This window comes from Plectropomus leopardus, chromosome 9 (genome assembly GCF_008729295.1).
Source record: "Plectropomus leopardus isolate mb chromosome 9, YSFRI_Pleo_2.0, whole genome shotgun sequence".
Taxonomy (NCBI): domain Eukaryota; kingdom Metazoa; phylum Chordata; class Actinopteri; order Perciformes; family Serranidae; genus Plectropomus; species Plectropomus leopardus.
Genome location: NC_056471.1, coordinates 10,114,150 through 10,135,611, shown reverse-complemented (window position 1 = coordinate 10,135,611; position 21,462 = coordinate 10,114,150). Strand labels below are relative to the sequence as shown.

Below are 21,462 nucleotides of genomic sequence, written 5' to 3'. Positions count from 1 at the left end.
TATTACAAAATGTGAGTCTCTGCAACGGTGCAGAATATGACTCAGTCCCTGTGTAACTATGTAGTGGCTGGACTGTTAAACAGAGCACTCTCCCAGTGGTGCAGGGTGCCTATGAGTGCAACGAGAAATACCAACACACTAGAAGATACTTCTGGCACACACACACATGCTCAAAGGTTCATAGAAAACTAAGGCTAAAAACCCATGTATTCCTCCTCTATACAAGGTGTGCCATATATTATTCATCCAAATTTGAATGAAAAAAAAAACGTTCAATATTTATAGCAGGAAAGCGAACAGAGGCGAAACGCCTGCATTTTTTGTACGCAGATTTAAACATGGGAGACAGCAAGGTAGAGTATGAGCACGGGAGTGCCTACTTTTATTTTTGTATCACTCGGACTGTGTGTCCATGCATGCAAGCTTATTTTATATCCCCCTAGTATATGGCTCTGTGTTGTGTGCATTGCTATGCTTAGATAAAAGTATTTACCCAGATAGCGTGTAGTAGGAGCTATTTCACATTTATAGGGGCATTGCAGGGAGGGGAAGTCGAGTCAAATTTATTTATAAAGTACTTTTAAGAAACAAGATTTATCTCAAAGTGCTTTACATCTCCACAAAGGACACAAACAAAATGCAAATAAAGGCAAGATGAAAGAGAGGGAAACAATTCTCGAGAAGGAGTGAGGCTGTATAGGGAGGAGGAGAGGGAGGAGACATAAAACTCTCTGCATACCTTAATAACAATTTACTCTCTGCATGTGTGATGCAAGAGTTTGACTTTTCCTGCAGGTGTGAAACCACATCTATGTTTGCATATGCAAGTGTATGCACGCGTGTATGTGTGTCCGTTTCTCCCAGGAGCATCTTTTGCATGTGCAAACAGATGTTTTGTGTCTCTCTCATGCAGCAGAGGTCAGGGCCCTCCATCTTTCTCTCGTCTCCTCTCCTTTCACAAGCATCTGTTCGTCAGGGCCATGTGGGTGACACCTGCGTCCCAGTGACAACGCAGAGGAATCAGGTCACCTTACAAACTGGTCGCCATTACAGCTGCAGTTGCAAGGGAGCTCGCTGCCCCCTATATGTTCCCATGTCGGAGGGAGGAAATGAGGAAAAAGGAGAAAGCGGGAAAGTTGGCACAGTGACACAGTGCTATGCACTTTATGCTTAGATTTCTTTGCATGTGTGCATCTAATGTATGTTCTTTTTATGTTGGTGCAAAGTTGCTATCATTTACTGATACAGATCTCTTGTCCAACAAACATCAAAGAAGAAAAGCAGACAGGAGAGTGTGACACATCCACCCATCTCTCTTCTTCCCTTGCATTCTATCTTCTCTCCTGTAATTTAAGAGGAGATGACAAATACAATAGGGCAAGTGTGACCGCGCAGCTTGACAAAGCAGTTGCTTTTGTTGTTTTTTTTTTCATCTCACATGAACTGTATGTGTGCATATGTGTGCTTACTCTGTCCTTTGATCAGCACCAGGAAGGCAATGTGAAAACAAACACAATCATTATAATGTATTCCACTCTGAGACGTGTAAAATAATGATGAAAGTGTAGCCTGTAGTATTGATAAAAGAGAAAGCAAACTGTGCTGTAAAGCCTGAATTCAAAGTCAAATGTAACATCAATGACTCTGTGTGTTTTGCAATAATTCCGACACTTCTATCCAGACAGCATCCCAACAAAGGTGTGGACAGTTTATGTGACATGTAGAGGGTTCTTTTGACCTCTTTTTGATCAGCTGCGCATTGAGTGCACACACCTGTCAATGTGTGAACAAACAATATGCTAATGCACAAGAAGTGATGCAACCGTGTCAAGCTCCTACACTGTATTGTATGTGGTTTATTGATTTTTGCTGTCCAACCCACACACACACATGCTCTAGACAGGCTCAACCCTTTCCAATGATTCACGGAGAGAGAGACAGACGGAGATAGAAAGGTGATGTGTGAATGGGTGTTCTTGTCTGAGTCATCCGGGTTTGTTTTTCAGCTCTCTCACTAAACAGTCCATTAGCTCAGAGTTGGAAGGGCTGGTATTGGATTCTAGCTGACATGTTTCCCCAAGTCTGAGAGCAAGAGATGAGGGCACATGCTGTGCGGAGTGCTCTACTGCTCACACACGTTCTCCTTTCTCTTAGTTATGAAAAAGAAAACAAGAACGAAAAGAGTGAAGGTGAGACAGTAGAAGAATTGGCTTAAAATAGGATGGCCAAAAATGTAGAAAAATGCTCAATAAAAATGTGAAAACATGATTATCAAATTACATGTATCTATTTAGCTGGAATTTCCTGCTAAAATAAGTTATCGACCATTTGGAAAATATGACACCTACTCTGACAAAATGATTGCAGACACAAAAGTAGCACGTAATGGAATGTTAATGAAGTTATTTCCAAGCTGAATACTTTTTTGGCATGCTGAAAAATAAACACTAAATATCAAATAACATTTCTGTCCTGCATTTGTAGCATCTTGGAATGAAATCCCCACCCCTTCATCTGTAACTCTCTTTGATTTCCTTCACAAAGAAGAGTGACACTTGAATTTCCTCTCTGTTTTGTCTACTTCCAGGGGCTGCCAACCACCACAGTCAGTCCACACTACGGCCTCCACTGCCCCCTCCGCACAACCACCACACCTTATCCCACCAGTCTGCCAACAGCCTGAACAGAAACACCCTGAGAGGGGGACGCAACCCCATTCACGCCCCTGCGCCAGGCACTGGAGACGGGCCGACCACCCCGGAGTCGGTCCAGCTGCAAGACAGCTGGGTGCTTAACAGTAACGTTCCGTTGGAGACCAGGTCAGAGGAAATTTGTTTCTTTTTTTTTTTTTTTTTTTTTTTCCTGCTTACCTGATGCTAAAATCTAGAGCTACTTACAGAAAGCACAGCAGTGGAATAAGCCTTGAGTAATCAATAGCGAGGAAAAAAAGGTCAGAGCGACGCTGCTTCAACAGCATTCCTGTGAACAAAGAATGATGGAGTCAGAGAGAAACGCTATGAGAGAGCTGAGGCAGATGTCACCCTCATACCCCTGACCCTTTTTACTCACTTTTGCTACAGTAAGGATGTTAAGAAACTCATCAAAAGGAAGCCAATCTTCTTAGTAAACTAGCAAAAAACTGGAGTTGGTGCATGGTCATGAGGGCTGACCCTAATGCTTCAAAGCTTCAAAGCTTCAGTCATTGCCACGGCAATCGATGTTTAAATCGGTATTCAAATGCTTTGATTTTTTGTTTGTTATTTTCACCACTAAAATGGTGGATAAAATTTCAAGAAGGTGGCAAGTGTCACACACGAATGTGGCCAGTGTGGTCAGTGAAGTCTTTGACCCCTACGTCAAGCATTAAATTGGCAGTATGATGAGAGAAAGTAACAAGTGAGATAAACTGTGGATGGCTGGTATCTATTCTGTACACACAACTTTTGCACGTCTGTCTTACCTGGGACAGGGATTCCCCCTCAGTTGCTCTTCTTTCAGTTTATATTTGTTTTAAAATAATTTTAATTTACTTTAAGGTAAATCGGAATTTGTGATTTTAGGTTTTTATAAATTAAACTGAATTGAAATAAAATGAATTATCCACAGCTACCAACTGTAGTGAAGCACTTACATTGCATATAGTGATGAGGCTAGACCTGCAGGGTTCCAAGTTATTAATGACTTGCAAAAAAATTGCTTGCAATAGTCCCTCTTCCATCTTCTCTCCCCTCTCTTTCACACTCTCTCTACCACACAGACAGTGGCGAGTTCTGCTAAAGTCTGTTCAGGTGACGGTGGGTGATTAGGCATTGCAGTAACAAATGCTTCATATGTGATCAGTGCTCCCCAGTTTGAGAATTAACAAGCAGTCAGTGACAAAACTGAATGGTCTCTTTAAGTAATGACCTTTGATTGGCCAAGGTATCCTGTCACAGGTTAGATTTCCTAATGCCTGAATACAGAGCCAGTAGGAGGTCCCAAAGTCAAGTGTTCTTTTAGACCACTAAAATTACGATATGCTTAAAGTTTATTATGGGATTTTGCACAATGATGCCAAATTAGACTGCTTAGCTAAGCTGTCACTGTGAGTTTATAACAGTATAAAATTTTATTAAAGATGCATTTATACTTTTGACTCCTGCCTTAGGACTGACCGCAAATCATGTCTCTTTTGATGAGCAGTTTATGCTCCTTTAGAGACAGGTTTTGTTAACTTGGTACGACACAGTTAAAATGAAAGCTCCAATTTGGGCTCTATGGCTCTATTACTTCAAAGGTCAGCTGTCAAGATAGTTTCCATTTGGTAAACAACCAACATTGAGAATGCTCACACAGTGAAGCGCAGACCATTGTGAGCTTCAATGCAAGTCCATTAAACACCTTGCACTACTCTACTCTAGTACACCATGCTTTACTCACTAAACACAAATGAAGAATCAGGTAAAATAGACCCAAAAAAGTTTTAATTGACTTACAGTTGGTCAACTGCACAAAATCTGTATAAAAGTTTACCACAGTTACACTCTACAATGCTTTCAAGTGCACACATATTTACTTTCCTCTGCAATCAAACCCACTTATCATGCAAATTCCATTAGAATTACCAAACATTGTTAAAATTTTGCCGTTGTAAATTAAGGTGTGACAGGGCTCTTAACACCCATTGAACACAATTTTTTTTTCTACTGATTGTTTTACCCCAGCGAGTTTGTATTTTCAACAGTCTTACCCACAACAAATTAAGTAAATGCCTGATACAGTGCAGTGTTCTGATTTCCTCTCATACATTAGTCATCCAGGGCAGCGATATGTGATGCATAGAGGTCCGGAGACTGGTAATAATGGCAAAAGATAAAAGACGTGCAAATGAACCAGCATATATATATATTTTTTTGCACATAGTATCATTTGTTATGGGTTCATTCAATGGATGAGAAAACACAGTACAGCAGGATATCTTGCATAGTGTGTCACCACTCCCCTCCATCATTCAAAACCAATATATGAACCACCTAAACAAAATGAAAATGACTCTTGGCCTCTGATTAAAAAGTGTGCTGCTCAAACGCATTCTCTACCTTGTTTCCCGGTGCAACACATAGAAAAATCTGCCATGTGTCAAAGCTATTATGCATGGCATGCACCCTGAAGTGAGGGAGCAGAAAATACAAACCATTTTGCACACCCTACACATGCGCTTTTGCCAGTACACAAAGAACACTTACCAGGCAAACAGAGCATTCATGCAGGGTATTACTATTCATGAGCCATGCAGTGAGAGGGACACTGCCTACATGCTTGCTAGCATGCGCACGCTCGCTCTCTGAGCATTTACTCTGCAAGCTGTAGTTGTGTTTCTCCTGCTGGGCGCTGGGGCTTCCAGCTCTGATGGTCCCAGATAAGCTCCCCAGAGTGCCGGCCCTGTGCAGTATTTATGAGGCCTGGCCATGTTTAATTCAGCCCCACTGGTCTCAGGTCTATGCTCAACCTGTGCTGATGCATCACGCCGGTATGCATGATGGATAAGAAGAAGTGTGGTGGTGAACAAGAATACCTTCAGCTTGAAATAGAAGCTATTTCCAGTTACAATTGTTTATCTAGACCTGTGCAGCCATAACATAGTTTGTGGAGAGAGGACGTATTTGTTAATTTTGTTGTTGCAAATGATGCACTGATCTTTGGTGAGGTCCAGATTACAAGAATAAAGTTATAAATCCTCTTTTCAGAAAGTATGTTGTGATTGCCATCTTTACAGATTTAAACGAAGCGACACACACGCTCACACACGCTGTCGAGCCTTCTGCAGTGCCAGTATTTGGTCATGTTCAGGTGGTGGGGTTGGGCATGGCTCAGAGCCTGTCGCAGTGAATGGAGCCCAGAGCGGCCGACTGAGTTTCCAGCTCCACCCTCCAGCCCAGATTGGGCCCTCCTCTCTGGGTCTGGCAATGGCGGAGACTGGGTGGGCTGGCTGGAGCTGCTGGAGCTTGTGACTGGGTCAGAGCCAGCCGGGCAGAGCCAGAGAGTCACACCATCCCCAAGCTGGCAGAGCCCGTCCTCCATCTCATTAAAACCAGCAGCTAGGAGATGATGAGCACATGTGAGGGAGGGAGTGCATGATTGTGCGCATTTGTGTGTATGTTTGCATCCAAGCATGTGTGTTCTCTGTGACTGGGACTCCTCCCCGCTGTAATCATATGTAAATTTTGGCATTTGTTGTCCACTCGTTATAGTATAGTGTGTGTGCACACATGTGTGTGTGTTTTGGCTTGACCCGATAGTGTGACAGCGCTGAGAGGATGAAGATTGATCACCTAAGAACACCCCAGGGCCTGGATGACTGGCAGAGAAAGAGAGAGACAGGAATAGATGAAGGGGGGGTGGGGGGTTGATATAGCAGAGAAATATAAATCGGGAGAGGGGGGAAATGGAAAGGAATGGTTTACGGTAGTGGAGGGAGAGATAAAGAGGGGGAGAGAGGGAGAGAAATGGAGAGAGGTGGTGATTGAAGGAGATTGTTTTGGGGAGTGTGTGTGAGAGAAGATAGAAAGGCAGAGGAAGGAGATTGGGGCCCCTAGAACATGGATACATTTACCAGTGTGAGATAAATGACTATAGATGGCTGGTGCCACTGTGTATGTGTGTGTTTACATATATATATATATATATATATATATATATATATATATATATATATATATATATATATATATATATATATATATATATATATATATATATATATATATATATATGCGTGTGTGTGCGAGCAAGGAACGGACAAAAAAAAAAAAAGCATGTCTCTGTGAGCATGCAAGTGCACATCTGTGTACATGTGTCGCAGCATTTTGCGAGAAAGCACCTGATTTCCAATATGTCCCTTGGTGCCTCTTGGCAAGCTGATGCCAGTTTCAATCTCTCTCTGTGATCTCAGGACATTCCCCTGCACCCCTTGCTCCCTTCACTGTGGGCAACAGCTCTAGGGGAGAAATAAGATCACTGAGAGGGTTGCAGCATCTCAATTTATCTAGAAGGAGCAGTGGAGGGTGGGGTGGCATTGAGGGGGGCACTATAGGTTACTTTCAAATGCATTGCTGCTGGGACAGATTCAAAGATGCTACCTGTGGGAGCCACAGGGGGTGGAGGGGAAGAAGACAGAGTTGGCTACAGAGAAAAGAGTCATGCCCAGCCCTGTAACCACAACTATAATATGCATATAAGAACCACATAATATCATGCAGGGTTTATCAGTGATATGATTTTGGAATCATACAGTATATATTCTAAACATAATATCCAGTATTATTATGCAGAGCCACTAACCCAAAACAAAATAAGCTCCTTTTAACTGTGTTTTCAGCTATTTTAGGTATAAATTTTAAACGGTATAGTAACACAAAACGTATTTGACTTGCTGACATATTCATATTGCATATGAAGGAAGTTATCAATAACATAAATGTTGTCAGCAATATAGATAAAAACTCTTAAAGCTTCAGTTAGATTTTTTTATATAACTTTTTGTCATATTTGCTGAACTGTCACTATATCCATGCAGTAGTATATGCAACAGATGATCTGTGAAAAAAATCATACTTGTCTGCACTCTTGAATTGCTTCTAATGGCCTTTTGGCATGTGGACAAAAACTGAGCCCAGAAATCTCTAATGCAGCTGTCAGTCATGTCAGTCACTTCTCATGAACTGCAGTCAAACTGGGCAGCGCTGGTCAAATATGAATTTAGACTGTGATACTGCATTGCTTATTTCTCACCTTGAATGTTTCCAGAGACAGATTTTAGTGTACTGTTTAGCTGTAAAATGAGAAGGTTTGCGTTGGAACCAGTCAGATGAAGCACCAGGCACCACTCACAGGCCAGACCAACTTTTACAGCTAAATAGTTTAACATTCAAAGTTTTTGTTGACCTTAGAAACAGTAGTTGAGAAAACAATCTCACTATAAGTTCCATTTATAAAATGGACTCAATGTTGGATTACTTCCAAGCTCCAGTACAGCTACTAAACTGACCTTGTGGTTAGAATGTTTTCGCAACTAAATTTCATTTTGGGGAGTTAAAACTGAAGTTATACATCTTTTTCCGGTCTTGCAATTGTAACCTGCAATTTGTTGCTTTTGATGAAGTCATAACAGACACTTTAGGGTACACAAGCCTGAATGAGCAGAGGTAGTATCACACAGAACTACACTCTTTGAGCTATCCACACAACTTAAGTTGATTTACAGGTGTGTACAAGTGGCACAGCAATCCAAAATTCCCAAAACACAACAAAGAAACACAGTTTTCCCAACGCAACTTTCCATCACAGTCATTTATGATACAAGTCCAGCTTGATAATATGATGGTAGGACTAATTTCTTTAATTTCATTCTCATTTGTTCCAACTGGTGATTATCAAACTAACTTCAGCCAACATTACAATGTGCTACTCTGGTTAATTAATGCAAAGTGAACTTGAAATGTGATCAATCTATCAGTCACTTGCTGGGTTTAATCAGACAGATCCCCCTGATACATCTCATCTACTTGATGATGAACAATCGCCTCATTAAATTTGTGGCCCTTTGCCATGGGATGTGGCACTCCTACTCATTTTCTCGTAAGCTTAAAAAGGCTTATATAATAATTCATAAAAATATAAAAACTTCCTTTGATGTTAGCAGAGGTATTGTCTGTGATGAGCAGTTGATGTGGGGGAATCCTCACAAAAAAATAAAATAAATACAGTAGTAAAACAAGTTGTCATGTGGGTAGGCAGGTTCAGCTGTTATCAGGCCATTAAATGGCCATTATCAATAGTATTGTAAATATTGTTTAGAAGGGGCCTGCAATACCTTCTACATGGTTCAGAGGGCAGTTATGGCAGATGAAATGAATTTTATGTTTATTGTTAGATGTCAACCTCTTGTGGCCATAATAATTAGGCTATGACGAGGGCAAAAGAGGAAGTCGGGTGGCATACTCCAAAGAGAAGTCCGTAATGGGAAGGACTGAGGGTACAGGACTTAACTCCAGGAGAGCGGGGTTTGTGTCCCATGTGAAACCAAAAGTCAGCACTGATTCATTTTAACTGACATACCATGATATATTTTCCTAAACCAAACCACTTATTTTTGCCTCTAAAACCTAACAAAATGACTCTATGACAATTTTGAATATGCAAACAGCTATTCAAACGCCTTATCACAGCAACTGTTTCATAACATATGCAAACAGTTTGTTAATGGGCTGATAATGACCTTTAGACCTACTAGTTGATTGGCAGACCCCCCTCTAGACATTCAATGCGCTGATAACATCAAAATCAGGTGCCTGGGTTCACTATTTCTTTGATGTAAAGAAATTCGTTATGACATCTCTGGATAGTTGAACACTTGATGATGCTTTGTATATTTTTGCTTTCTACACATATCACTCAGACTCAGAACTGTTCCATGTCCTCCTTCAAAGCAACACTCAGCAAATGAATGCCCATTATACTGCATCCATCTGCCGATTGTTGTTTCCTACAATTGTGGCAGGGAACAATTCTCATGACGCCACCCTTGAGCATCCTCCGCTCCCGGAGCCCTTTTGTTTCATTCTCAGATCTGACCGTTTTTCAGTCACCCCCATACCGAGTCGACCTCCGCTAATTGTTCTCTACCTCTGATGATTATTCTCAGAGTGCTATCCTGAGCAACCACATGTTTGTGAGAGCTGAGAAGATGAAGCGTGTGTGCGCGTGTGCTCACAAAAAAAAGGCGTGTGTCCGTTCACTCAAGGGGAATGCGAGCTTTGACTTCCTGCTAATTACCCAGCATGCTCTCTGTTCTGTGGTTAATTGTCCAGGTCCTTTTTTCTCTCAATGGGGAACAGGGTTAGAATGGAGTGAAAACACATCCTCCCTTTCTCTCTGTCTGTCTTCTAATCTATAGCCTCCCTCTCCATCCTTCTCTTATGTCACTCTTTGCTCCATGAGGATGCAAATTAAATGTTTAGTCGCACATATGGGGCAATCTCATGAAAGAAAACCCACATTAATTTTTTTTTATGTGAGTGGGCGCTATGTCTGAGTCTGTGCTAATGTTTGTCAGTGTGTGAGTTAGTGCTTGCTTGTTCTGCATGTATGTGTGTTGCATGTGTGTTGCATGACAGCAAGGTAGCAATGGTTAGACTTGGAGGGTGGGGGTGGGGGGGGGGTGCTGGCAGCTCAGGAAAAAGAAGAAAGAGGAGGGGGGGTCTCTGTCAGCTCTCTCTAATTATGTGTGACGTTCTCATGCTGGACCACTGTCAAAAATCGCACAGCATTCACACATAACTACACAGACACACATACAAGCAAACACACACCCAAGACTAATGATACAGAATTGTGATTGCCGGCTGCCTGCTATGATAGAACCCCTCCATAGTCCTCCGCAACATAAATCAATGTCAATTACCTCCCCAGAGCACATTAGACACTTTCCATTCCTACTCGTAATTAGTATGGCCCATAGACATATTTCCATCCCACACCAAGCACACAGCAGAGCTTCTGCACACAAACAACAAAGCCAGAAAATGAAATACATTCAGTGCCTGTGCTCAAATGCATACCAGCACATTAAATCGTATACATTGTGCCGCGCGGAATGCAAGTAATTGACCGACTCACCCCCCTCCCTGCCTTCTCACGCACATTAGGGGTATCGTAATTAATTACCGCTGGCCTTGCCATCACAGAGTGACTGTGAAAATGAGTCGAAGCAAAGACACATGCTGGTTGACCTTGAAGTGTGTGTGTGTGTATTTGTGCGTATACACGCAAGTGCCATGCGCGATCTTGCATTTGGGTGCGTGTAGATTTATGCCTGCATATTAAAATTGATGGCTGTGACACTGAGAGGCTGGTATTTTTAGACAATAACCTCATATTTCTTTTGCGTGCCATCTCCTCGCTCTCACTCAGCCTCTGTGTGTCTAGAGGTTTTTTTTTTCCCCGTTTCTTCTTTTTCCCTGGTTTTCCTTGGTGTCATGCAGCGCACCTGACAGGTAAAAGGGGGAGGAAGGGGGAAAGAAGAGGTGGAGGGTAAAAGGGGGGGGGGGGGGTCCAGCAGGATACCAATCCAACAATCAGTAGCACGAGATGATGAGAGAGTAAGAGAGAGACAGAACACAGGCTGGCTGAATAATTGATAGAGAGTGGTGCGGTGCTCCCAAACCAAATCTTTATGCTCTGAGCACATCACCTGTTTTGCACCAACTGTTTTTTTGAAGAGAAGACACGTGTACAGACACGCTGTTATGAAACAGCAATTATTAAAGACATCAAAAGGACAGGATACCGCACAGCAAAGTGCAGTTAAGCATTATTCTAAAAAGCACTCATAATTACTGGTCCTACTAGCCTAGTCTGAATAAAAGAGACAGTGAGCTAGACACAAGAACAAAGCACTGACACAGATTTTTGCACACACACACACACACACACACACACACCTGTTTGCATTACTGCTTTCTAGGACTCTATATGTGAGTCAATTGCCTGGGGAAGGCTGAAGTCAATAATCTGGTGACTTTAGTGTCAAATTGCATCAATTTATAGGGGTGTAAATCAGAAGTTTCATCATCAAAAAAAGTTATACCATGTAAAAGATTACAGCAAGTTAGCACTTTTTTTTCATTGACCAGAGTCAATTCAAGGTAGTAAAATGTGGATTTTGACATACATACCAGCAATTTGATAAAAATGAAGATTGTCACATTCAGGAATAAAAGCATGCCTCAGTCACAGACTATATAAAAGAGGTGGACGTAGCCCCCTTGACATCAACCATTGGTTTGTGGACCGCCATTTTAGCCATTGCCACCTTGGTTTTGACTGAGGTCTAACAGAGAACCTGAGGACACTGCCTTGCCAGTTACAAAGTAGCCTTGCCCTCAAGCATACCCTGCTTTATTGTGCTCTAAATGGTATGATAATTTATAAAATAAACATTATGTGCTGATGAAGACATGAAACCAGCTATTGAGAACAATTCATTGGGGAAAAGGTTTCATGAGGTAATTTTTTTAGGTGAGAAGTAGTGTCATTTTCTTGTAGATTTGTTTACAATCAGATTTATTTTTACAACTAGTGGAGTCACCCCCTGCTGGCCGTTAGAGAGAACGCACTTTCTCACTGGCTTCACTTTTCAGCACTGGAGATAACCCATTGACTATAGCTGACAAACTTGAAAAATGTGGCTCAGAAATCAGAGAAAGAGACATCTTGATGGACTTTCAACATTACTGGATGTTTGAGGCAGTGCAAAAACCATACGTTCAGGCAAGTCTTAATGTGATTTAGCCCGCTAATGTTTGAGCTAATGTTAGCTTAAAGACAGCCATAAATAGTAAACTTTATAAACATGACATCAGTGAGCCCTTGACAATGTCAGTGTGGTAACATTATTATTGTATCCAAGATTTATCAACCTAAATAATGCTTTTTAAAACCATTAAACCATTGGATACGTGTGACATTAACATGAGCTATCTGTCATTGGTGGCTGGCTAGTAGTAGATAGAGTTAGCCTACCCATGCTGCTGTTTTTGATGCAATAATGACTTGTCAAGTGATTTATCTGTCTTTGTTTTTTGCTTTTACTCAGGTTTTTTAAATCAGGACAGACGTCATTGTTGCAATTAGACCTACTTTTTTGCAATGAATTATAATTACCGGCATTATGGGCGTGCATTGTTTGCACCTTCAGACCATGTTGTAGGAATGTTGATGTGCCCCAAGATCTCAACAATTGCTTTTGAGAGTATGATATCATAACCATGAAATTCTAGACAAAGCTGCGACATTGAGACACTCTTTTAAAGAAGTAAAACCAGAGAAAATGTCCTGTCTGTGCAGAAATGTCCTCACTTTAAAGATAAGACACTCACAGAGCACCAGAGCATGTGCACCTACACACACGCACACACACCACACACATACGCTTACACTCACACTCACAAACACACAAACAAGCAAATTCCAAAAAGACAAGCAGACAAAAACTCCCCAGTCATCTTTGAGGCAGTAGAGTGACCTCACCTCCTCAGATCTGTCACTCTCACCTGAGGGTTTTCTTCTGTCGTACCACCTGGAGTGTGTGTAGGGCCAGCTCCTCGCTCCCTGTGTGTGTTACAAAAGTTTTTCTTATTGTGTCCTTGAAAAGTTCCTTAAGAGCTGTGTTTCATTTTCTTACCATGGCAACAATGTTCCCTAACAAGGTTGGATCAGAAAAGAAGTCCAAGAGCAAGGAAAGAAAGAAGAGGAAGAAAAGGAGATGCTGAAGAACGGGGAGATGTATAAATATATGTGAGAAGGAGTGAAGTAGCAATAGGGTGAAGAAAAATTATAGCACGGAAAAATGGAAAGGGGAGGGGAGGGAGAGTCGCAAAGGCAATGCGCTGGGTGAGCAGGTGCAGCGACATCAGAGGATAATGGGTAATATGAGCAAAGGAATGATGGTTCAAATCCCTCTTTTTCCTCTCTCTGAGCTCTGACCTCACTAGGGCAACGAGGACAGGAAAGGGGGGACAGCAGTGATGCTCCGAAGCCATTGAGTGCAGAAACGAGGCACATCGTAAGTGGGGTGAGGCGAAGCGAGGGAATGGAAAGAAAAAAAAAGAGTAGAGCAGGTGGAGGTTAAAAAGAGACCTTGGACTGGAACGGACTGAATTGAAGACACAATCAGTTCAAGGATGTTCAAACCCATATGGCAGGAAGGTTTCATCGGAAACAGAAATTGGACAGAAGCTTGCACATATGTGACCCTGTCATTTGGACTCTGATTGGTTGTCCGCCTCATGTTTACCTCACTACCAGAGCTTTTTCAAACCACTTGTTTCAGTGACTAATAACATTTGCTTCGTCTTTTTCCACCTGTGGAATGACCTTTTTACTCTTGTGTTTTTTCTTCATCAGGCACTTCTTGTTCAAGACGTCATCAGGTACCACCCCTCTGTTCAGTAGCTCCTCCCCTGGTTACCCTCTGACCTCGGGAACAGTTTACTCTCCGCCCCCTCGCTTGCTACCCAGAAACACCTTCTCCCGCTCAGCCTTCAAGCTAAAGAAGCCGTCCAAGTACTGCAGCTGGAAATGTGCCGCAGTGAGCGCCATCGCAGCTGCTGCCCTGCTGGCCATCCTACTGTCCTACTTCATAGGTAAGTGATCACGCACAAAGTGTTATTCATGATGAGGATTAATTACACCATAGAGGATTTCTTTGGATGAGGAATTACAGGGAAACTTTGGTATTTATTAACCTGGATCCTACTTTCCCATGTTTTTGTGTCTAATTGACTATAAGAGACTGTATTTTTTTTAATATTGGTCCAGTATTGAGAGCAGCAGCAGACAGACTGCAATGTAATCCCTACGGGCTATTGTGCACCGTCAATTTACCTCCATTAAAAGTGCTTGTTTTTGCCAATGATATTCTCTTTCCACCAAATTAACTCTGGCTCTTGAAATGGTTTCATTCAAGATTCTTGGAACCGTGATGCTATCTTGTTGTTGGCCCATGTTTCTGACACTTTTGCGCAGAACCATTGTAATCAAGGATGTGTCATCAGCGGAGAGTGTTGCACAGTGCATGACAAAAGTAAACAGCCGTAGCAAAATCATGAATAACATTGATCACCTGTGAACTTTTCCGCTGCTATTACAGATATTTGTTACCCCCAAAACAAGCATGGGCCAACTGAGACCACTGCAGACACTTTTTTTGTCAAATGATTCAACCAACTTCTGCATTGTGGACTTCTCCATCCTTCTTTGCAACCTGTAGAATATGATATAACCACTGATGACGCCTCGAGTCGCACTTCAGGTCAAGAAATATCTGCTATGTTTTGGCTGAGGGCCAACTTTTTAAGTTCTGAACCAACTGATTTTTGGTTGAAATGCTCTGAAAAGTTCAAAATTAGGTGCAGGAACCGGAACCAAATGGTTTCTGTGTTGGTAAAAAAGGGGTATGAAAGGCTCTGATTATTTTAAGTGTTCGACAACGTTATGGAAAAGGACCCTACAGGAAAATGAAACATATTTCCTTACCTTTCGCTTGTCTGTTTGCTATTGTGACCAAGTTTGTGAATAAGGCCACTAGAGGTGACTTGCAGGAAAACTGTGACAGTGTTAGTGAGAGCTAGAGCAAGGAGTGCCAGGATTGTGAGATTGTGTTGGAGTACAGAAAGCATAGCTTAGTGTTATCTAAAAGGTTTTCATAAGTGAATATTAAGCTGATTTCAATGATATGATAAAGTCTACAAGATTTTAAAATGAGACCTCTCGTAGAGCAAGACTTGGTTAACCATACTAATACACCTTTTCCACCAAAATTTGCCTTTATATTATAACAATATGCAATGCTAAGTTTTTAACTGTGGGAACACCCGCTAAAAGTAGGCGATAGACTGCTCTCCCACTTTCAATAGACCAGAGCCATGTACAATGCTCTGCTCTGTCTTTTTTCACTGAACTGTGTAACTTTCGACATCACAGACAGGCCAGAGGACAAGTTGGCAAATGGTAGAAAGCAGCATGGAGGCCAGTGAAAATGTTACAGTGGTTACTTCTTTTTTTATATCTCTTACTAATTCAGTCTCTTTCAAACTTGGTTCAGACTCTGTTTTGAATGATCTTCATGTACCACTTGGACGGAGATGGACAGTATTTGGTGGCGGCCAATCATCAAAGTCCACCTGGGTGTTGTATTTCATTCTCTGCCATTCTGAGCTGATTGGAGCTGGAGTTGATAAATACCCATGACTATGACAGAGTCATTTGTCCTGGGAGTTAGTGTGGATTGCAACCATTCTCTATAAATACATATGCCAGATTTTAGCAGGTGTTTGCAGTTTTTTTGTGCAGTGGGAAAGGGGCTTTAACAACTGGAAGATGTAGAAAAACATCTCATGTCCCTGTGGCATCCTTTCCATATTCTTGTCAGACACTTATAATGACAATCTGAGACTGTCAGTTGTAAAAACAAGCACTTTAAGTGGACGGAAACTGATGGGGCACAATTGCCCGGAGGGATTACATTGCTGGCTGGAGTGGTCTCTCTCAATACTGGACCAGTTCCAAAAACTGTTGTCTCCATTAGTCATTTAGACACAGAAATGTGAGATAATAGGTTCTGGGTTAAAAAATGCCCAAGTTTCCCTTTAAAAATGTCCAAGAAACTAGAACTACCTCTGGATGCCCACATGCTTAATCACACATAAATATCTCTTTTAGTTCAGCTTGGTTAGCCCTGTTTGTTTCGCCCTGACCCATAATACATGAACTTTGCTCTTATTTGTATTCATCTCAGACCACGGCGGAAAAACTAAGTGTCAGGCTAACGGCCCGTTGTAAACACAAAGCAGATTCTCGAGGTGTGAGCTTTGTCACTTTAGCCTCGTGCTGCACTGTCAAAATCAGACTCAGCAGGAGCCCTGGCCTCCACTCTGTATCACTAAACAGCCGGTCAGAAATGCAGGAAGATACATACACCATGGCATACAGGGGCTGTTTCTGCGAGCAGGTATCAGTTAAGATAGGAATCCCCCTAACACACCCAGCAGAGAAGTGGATGTTTTTTAGTGATCTGAAGCCAACGTGCGATAGTCATACTTAAAGGAATGGCAGATACTCAGAGGAGAGCACTTACCGAGCACCTCAGAAGGAGATGCTGATGGCTGTCGACTGGTGAATCTGTCAGGAAGGGAGAGAGAGCATTTCTTTGAGTGTGTGGGGGAGTGTGTGTGGGTGTGGATTTTATCCCCTCTTGACCTCATTTGCTGGACGGGAGAGTGCCGACCCGTGTGTGAGTCTGTATGCGTGCATGAGACATACAATAGAAAGTGGAAGTAGAGAAAATGTATGTTTGATCGTGTGTCTCTTTAAGTGAGTGTGTGTATGTGAGGAGGCAGATGTGTCACTGAGCCCTTGATTGGCCTCTTACCCCAGAGACCAGAGTCAACAGATGGGGAATCTGAGAGAACAGTGGCATCAGCAGAAAGAACAACCCCCTTATCTCCTCTACATACATTATTAATATAATTTTACATTATTTATAAATATATATATATTTATATATACATCACCATCCATCTACCCGTCCACTCTGAGTGTGTATGTGTGTGTCCGTGGGCTTGATGCACCTCCGCTCGCTCGCCTGGATGTGTCCAAATTGCATATGTGCACTCAAGTCTGTGCGTGCGTGTTCAAATCTGTGTGTGTGTGCTCTGTGTACCCCCTCGGAGTGCCCTTGAGAATGGTGTGTGTGTCCTCCAGAACAGATCAAGGCCCCTAGCCTGGGGCACACAGACAGATCCATCGTCTCTTGAGCTTTCACACTGCGCTGGACAGCCACATATGGAGCTCCGAAACAGAAGCCGGGGAGAGGGAGGAAGACCTCCCTCCCCGCTGATACTTGAGGGCAGGGATGTGGTGGAGCATAGAAACTTACCGAAACCCTCCATCTTGTTTTATTAGCAGCGTAAGGGGCTCACTTAGGGCTGTTATGACAGAAATATTTGTTTTCATCAGAGAAAATGTAATTGTTAATAAGCTGATAAGAAACTAATGAGGAAAATAATTCACAAATGTGTCTATTCCTGAGAACATAATTGCTTGACTTTTTTTTTTTCACCACTACATCAGTGTTAGTGTGCCATCTGGGTACTTGCCAGATACATACAACTTGTTAACAGCATTGCCTGTCTGTCTTAATAATTGTTAGCATTAGCTTGTTAGCCACACTGAGAAATTACTTCATTTATAGGAGCATTTATCGCTAAAAGAGACCGCTCTCCTGACACAGGGTGAATACACTGTACTGTGTAATGTTGCATTTTTTGAATGGGATTCAGTGAGCGAGGAGCATGAGTTGTTAATAAGTTTTCCTTTGAGCTCCAGTTTCTGTTTTATTATATGCCAAACATCAGTGCTTTACCACCACACTTAATTGTGCAAGTGGCTATAATTCGGTAAGCTGAACAAGGCTGAAATGATGCTTTATTGTTATTACAGTATTACTTTTGCTAACTGTGGGGCCCCTTTTTCAGCTGTTGTAAGGGAATGTTTTGCTCTGGTGTTTTTGTCTGTGCTGAACAGAGCTGTAGCAGTGCTGCCAAGCCTGAAACCCTTGTGTTTACCTAGCTTTTTGTAGCGTTAATCGTGCAGCGAGTTTCAGTCGGAAGAGTTCACAGCTCATAAGGGGGATTTTGTAGTACCTTGTTTGTGTGTTGTGACTGTGTGTGTGTGTGTGTGTGTGTGTGTGTGTGTGTGTGTGTGTGTGAGAGAGAGAGAAAGAGAGAGAGAGAGAGAGAGAGAGAGAGCCCAGCACTCACTGGGGGGATTGTACCGAGCACCCAGAGCCATGCAGCGTGAAGAGGACCCCTCTGAGGCGTCCGCCCAGGAGCCCACTCATAAATTACACCAGGACACATGTGCCTGAACAGCACTTTTCTTTTTGTGCGTGTTTGCGTGTGTGTGTGTGAGCGCTCCTTCTCTATCTACAAGATGTGTGTGCAACAATGTGTGTGTCTGATTGCAAGGCTTTGAGGGCGCACAGGCCTTCAAACGATTTTTATTTCTACTGTGCTTCTCAAGGCCATAAATAAAGCTTCAGAAATTGCTTGGCGATCTTGCAGAAACACACACACGTATGCACGCACACTGAGAACCTTTTAGAAAGACTGGACTCAGCATGCTTCAGGAGCACGGTAGATGATATCTCTTTGAAGCCCTTTCACTGTGTCCCACTGTTTAAAAGGAGTCATGGGGGAGAGATAACATGGCACAGACATGTGCAGCAGTGTGCATTTCTGTACATAAATGTGTGTCTGTATGAGTTGGAGAGAGTTTATTTTGTATGTGAGGGCAGGCAGTTGCAGTTAAAGCGTTTGGCCCCCAACTCCAGCGGAGTATGGCCTCGTCTTAACATGTGAAGGAATGACTGAACGGATGGAGGGAGGAGGATAAACGAGAGTGCTTGTTCTTCATTCCCCCGGCGTCTTGTTTGCTTGCTCCGCATGGAACACCAGAGCCAAAGGAGAGGTGGTTGCTAGGATACAGGTGAACGGTTGGCATACAGGAGGGAAGACAGGTCCGTCATTGTGAACGGCAACCTGGAGAGAGTGAGATAGAGGAAGGTGAGGGGAGAGGAGAAAAGAGAGAGGTGGAATAGAGTTGGAGCAGAGAGGGCAGAGGGGAAGAAGAGAGATGCGTCACTGTCAGCATGCAGCCCGAACATAAAGCGGAGAGGAAAAGGAGGATAGATGACTGGAGAGACGGAGGAGAGGAGGGCTGAAGCTGATATGTCACTGTTGGCGTCGAAAGGGATGAGAGAGCGAGATTGAAGAGAGGGGGGAATGGGAGAGGAGCGAGGTCTGTTGTTTGCACTGGCGAGAAAAGAAGTGGAGCTGACGGGGAGGAGGAGCAGGAGTGACAAGACAGCCTGGTGTGGAGAGGAGAAACTGAGGGGAGGCATAAGGAGGAGAGATGAAGGAGAGCGTGGCCTCCTGAGGTTCTGTCACCTGGAATATCTGTGGGACTAATGTCTCCTAATTGATCACAGCGAGCGGAGAACAGAGGGAGTGTGACAGAGAGAGGACAGGACGGAGTGGAGGACAAGAAGGGAGGATGACAAGAAAAGAATGGATAAAAAGAGAAGTCTCAGAGGACAGAAAATGCACAGAAAGAGACAGAAAAATTGTGGTTAGTAAGGCGAGGAAAGGCTGGTTTGATACATGGATGAAAGATCGAGGACATGTCAGAGTCCAGGTGGACTGTTTTCACACACACACAATCACACACACATAGGTGAGCCCTTGACTGTGAAGTTGCTCACGGGCGCTGGTGTCACCTTTGCAGGGGTGCTCCGTGTGAATGTGTGCGTGTGTGTGATGGCTGAATTTGTCGGGCACGGTGGCATACTCCACATGGTATTGTCACCACTGATGAATGAGAGCGCACACACACATGCACGCGCACACACAGACACAATGTATTTTTAGTCTTACCCCCAGCTCCCCTGTCTATTGATTAAACAGTCTCACACACACACTGAGACACACACACACACACACACACACACACAAACACACTGTCAGCGAGTGTGACCTTCATGCCTCTATGCCGGCCACTTTCCATCCATCACTGCTGTCTCGCTGTACCAGACTGATCACAATCGCTTACTGCCCATTCTTCGCGGTTATAAGTGTCTCACTTCAGTGCATTCATATCACTGCTCCCTTACATAATAACGTGTTAATGATTTTTTACTGCGCAAAGATATATAGCCCTGCCAAAATGTGCGAGGTATTATTCTAATCAAAGGGGTTAGCATTTTCCTTAAAAATTTTGAATATTTTTGTTATCAATCAGAATGTAGGGAGACGTTGCACTGCCAAAATAATCATTTAAAAGCTGGCTAAAAAACGGTGGCATTTCAGGAGAGTGTTACTCAATTTTAAGCCAGATTACTCTCAGACTGAGTGTTATCTAACGCACACCTGGTAGACAGGTGCTCAGGAAAATGAATTAATATCAAAGAAAAGGTTGAATTCCCACACATTATCGGCACTCAGTTTATTAGAGACGCAACGTTTCGGTTTAGGGCCATTGTCAGGCATCAGATTCACAATTTGAAACAACACATCTTTATTCTAAAGCCCCAGGCTGTAACAACCAATCAAAGAGAGGAGCCAATTTTCAAAACACCTGAGACACTTATCACATCACACTGATTAAAAAGAAAAAACAACAGATCTGTTTAAAGGATAACTTTCCCCCCAGATTTTCTATCACCATGTTTCCAAATTAAAAGTTTCCTGCCACAGAAAGATGCTGATTATTACATTTTGAAATAAATAATGTCTTTCTGCAACACTGATTAATGAAGTGGATCCCAGCTTATTTTGCTCATGACCCTTTAAAGCCAAGAAATGGCTCCTCTGTGAGTTGAAAGCATTCAACCAAAGAGGAATGTTCCCTTCTTGAATTTCAATAGTTTTTTAGAAATAATAGAGGTGAAATTATTCATGTCACAATAAAGAAAGCAAAGCACAGAAAAAGTAATTAGTAGTTTTTTTAGCAGGAATGTTATTTTTTATTCCTCGTTCCTATCTTATTAATCATATCACAACAACTCAGCTTTATCTTGCGACCTCTTGGGGGGTCCCAACACAGAGTTTGGGAGCTGCTGTCTCTGTGCATGCTTTAAGTAATAAAACATGAAGAGAAAAATGGGGGGAAAATACAAAGCTGACTTTGTGTCAAAGTTTTTTTTTATAATTGTTATGAGTATTTTAATGGAATCTTTCAGTTTTCGACCCATTTTTGGTTAAACAATGTAAAGACCTATTATTGCAAGTCATTCCCCCAAAATGTGACATTTCTGTTTGATATGAATGCCTTTCAGAGGCATAAAGAGGTGAAATTATTGCAATT

The 21,462-nt window shown here is 42.5% G+C and overlaps 1 protein-coding gene across 1 annotated transcript in view; it reads left to right on the top strand.

Moving 5' to 3' along the window:
• Nucleotides 1-21,462, top strand: part of tenm2a (teneurin transmembrane protein 2a) — a 185,447-nt gene that overhangs the window by 115,624 nt on the left and 48,361 nt on the right. Inside the window, 2 exon segments of the mRNA XM_042493870.1 lie at nt 2,588-2,819; nt 13,945-14,183. Of these exon segments, the coding sequence (XP_042349804.1) occupies nt 2,588-2,819; nt 13,945-14,183 (471 nt within the window).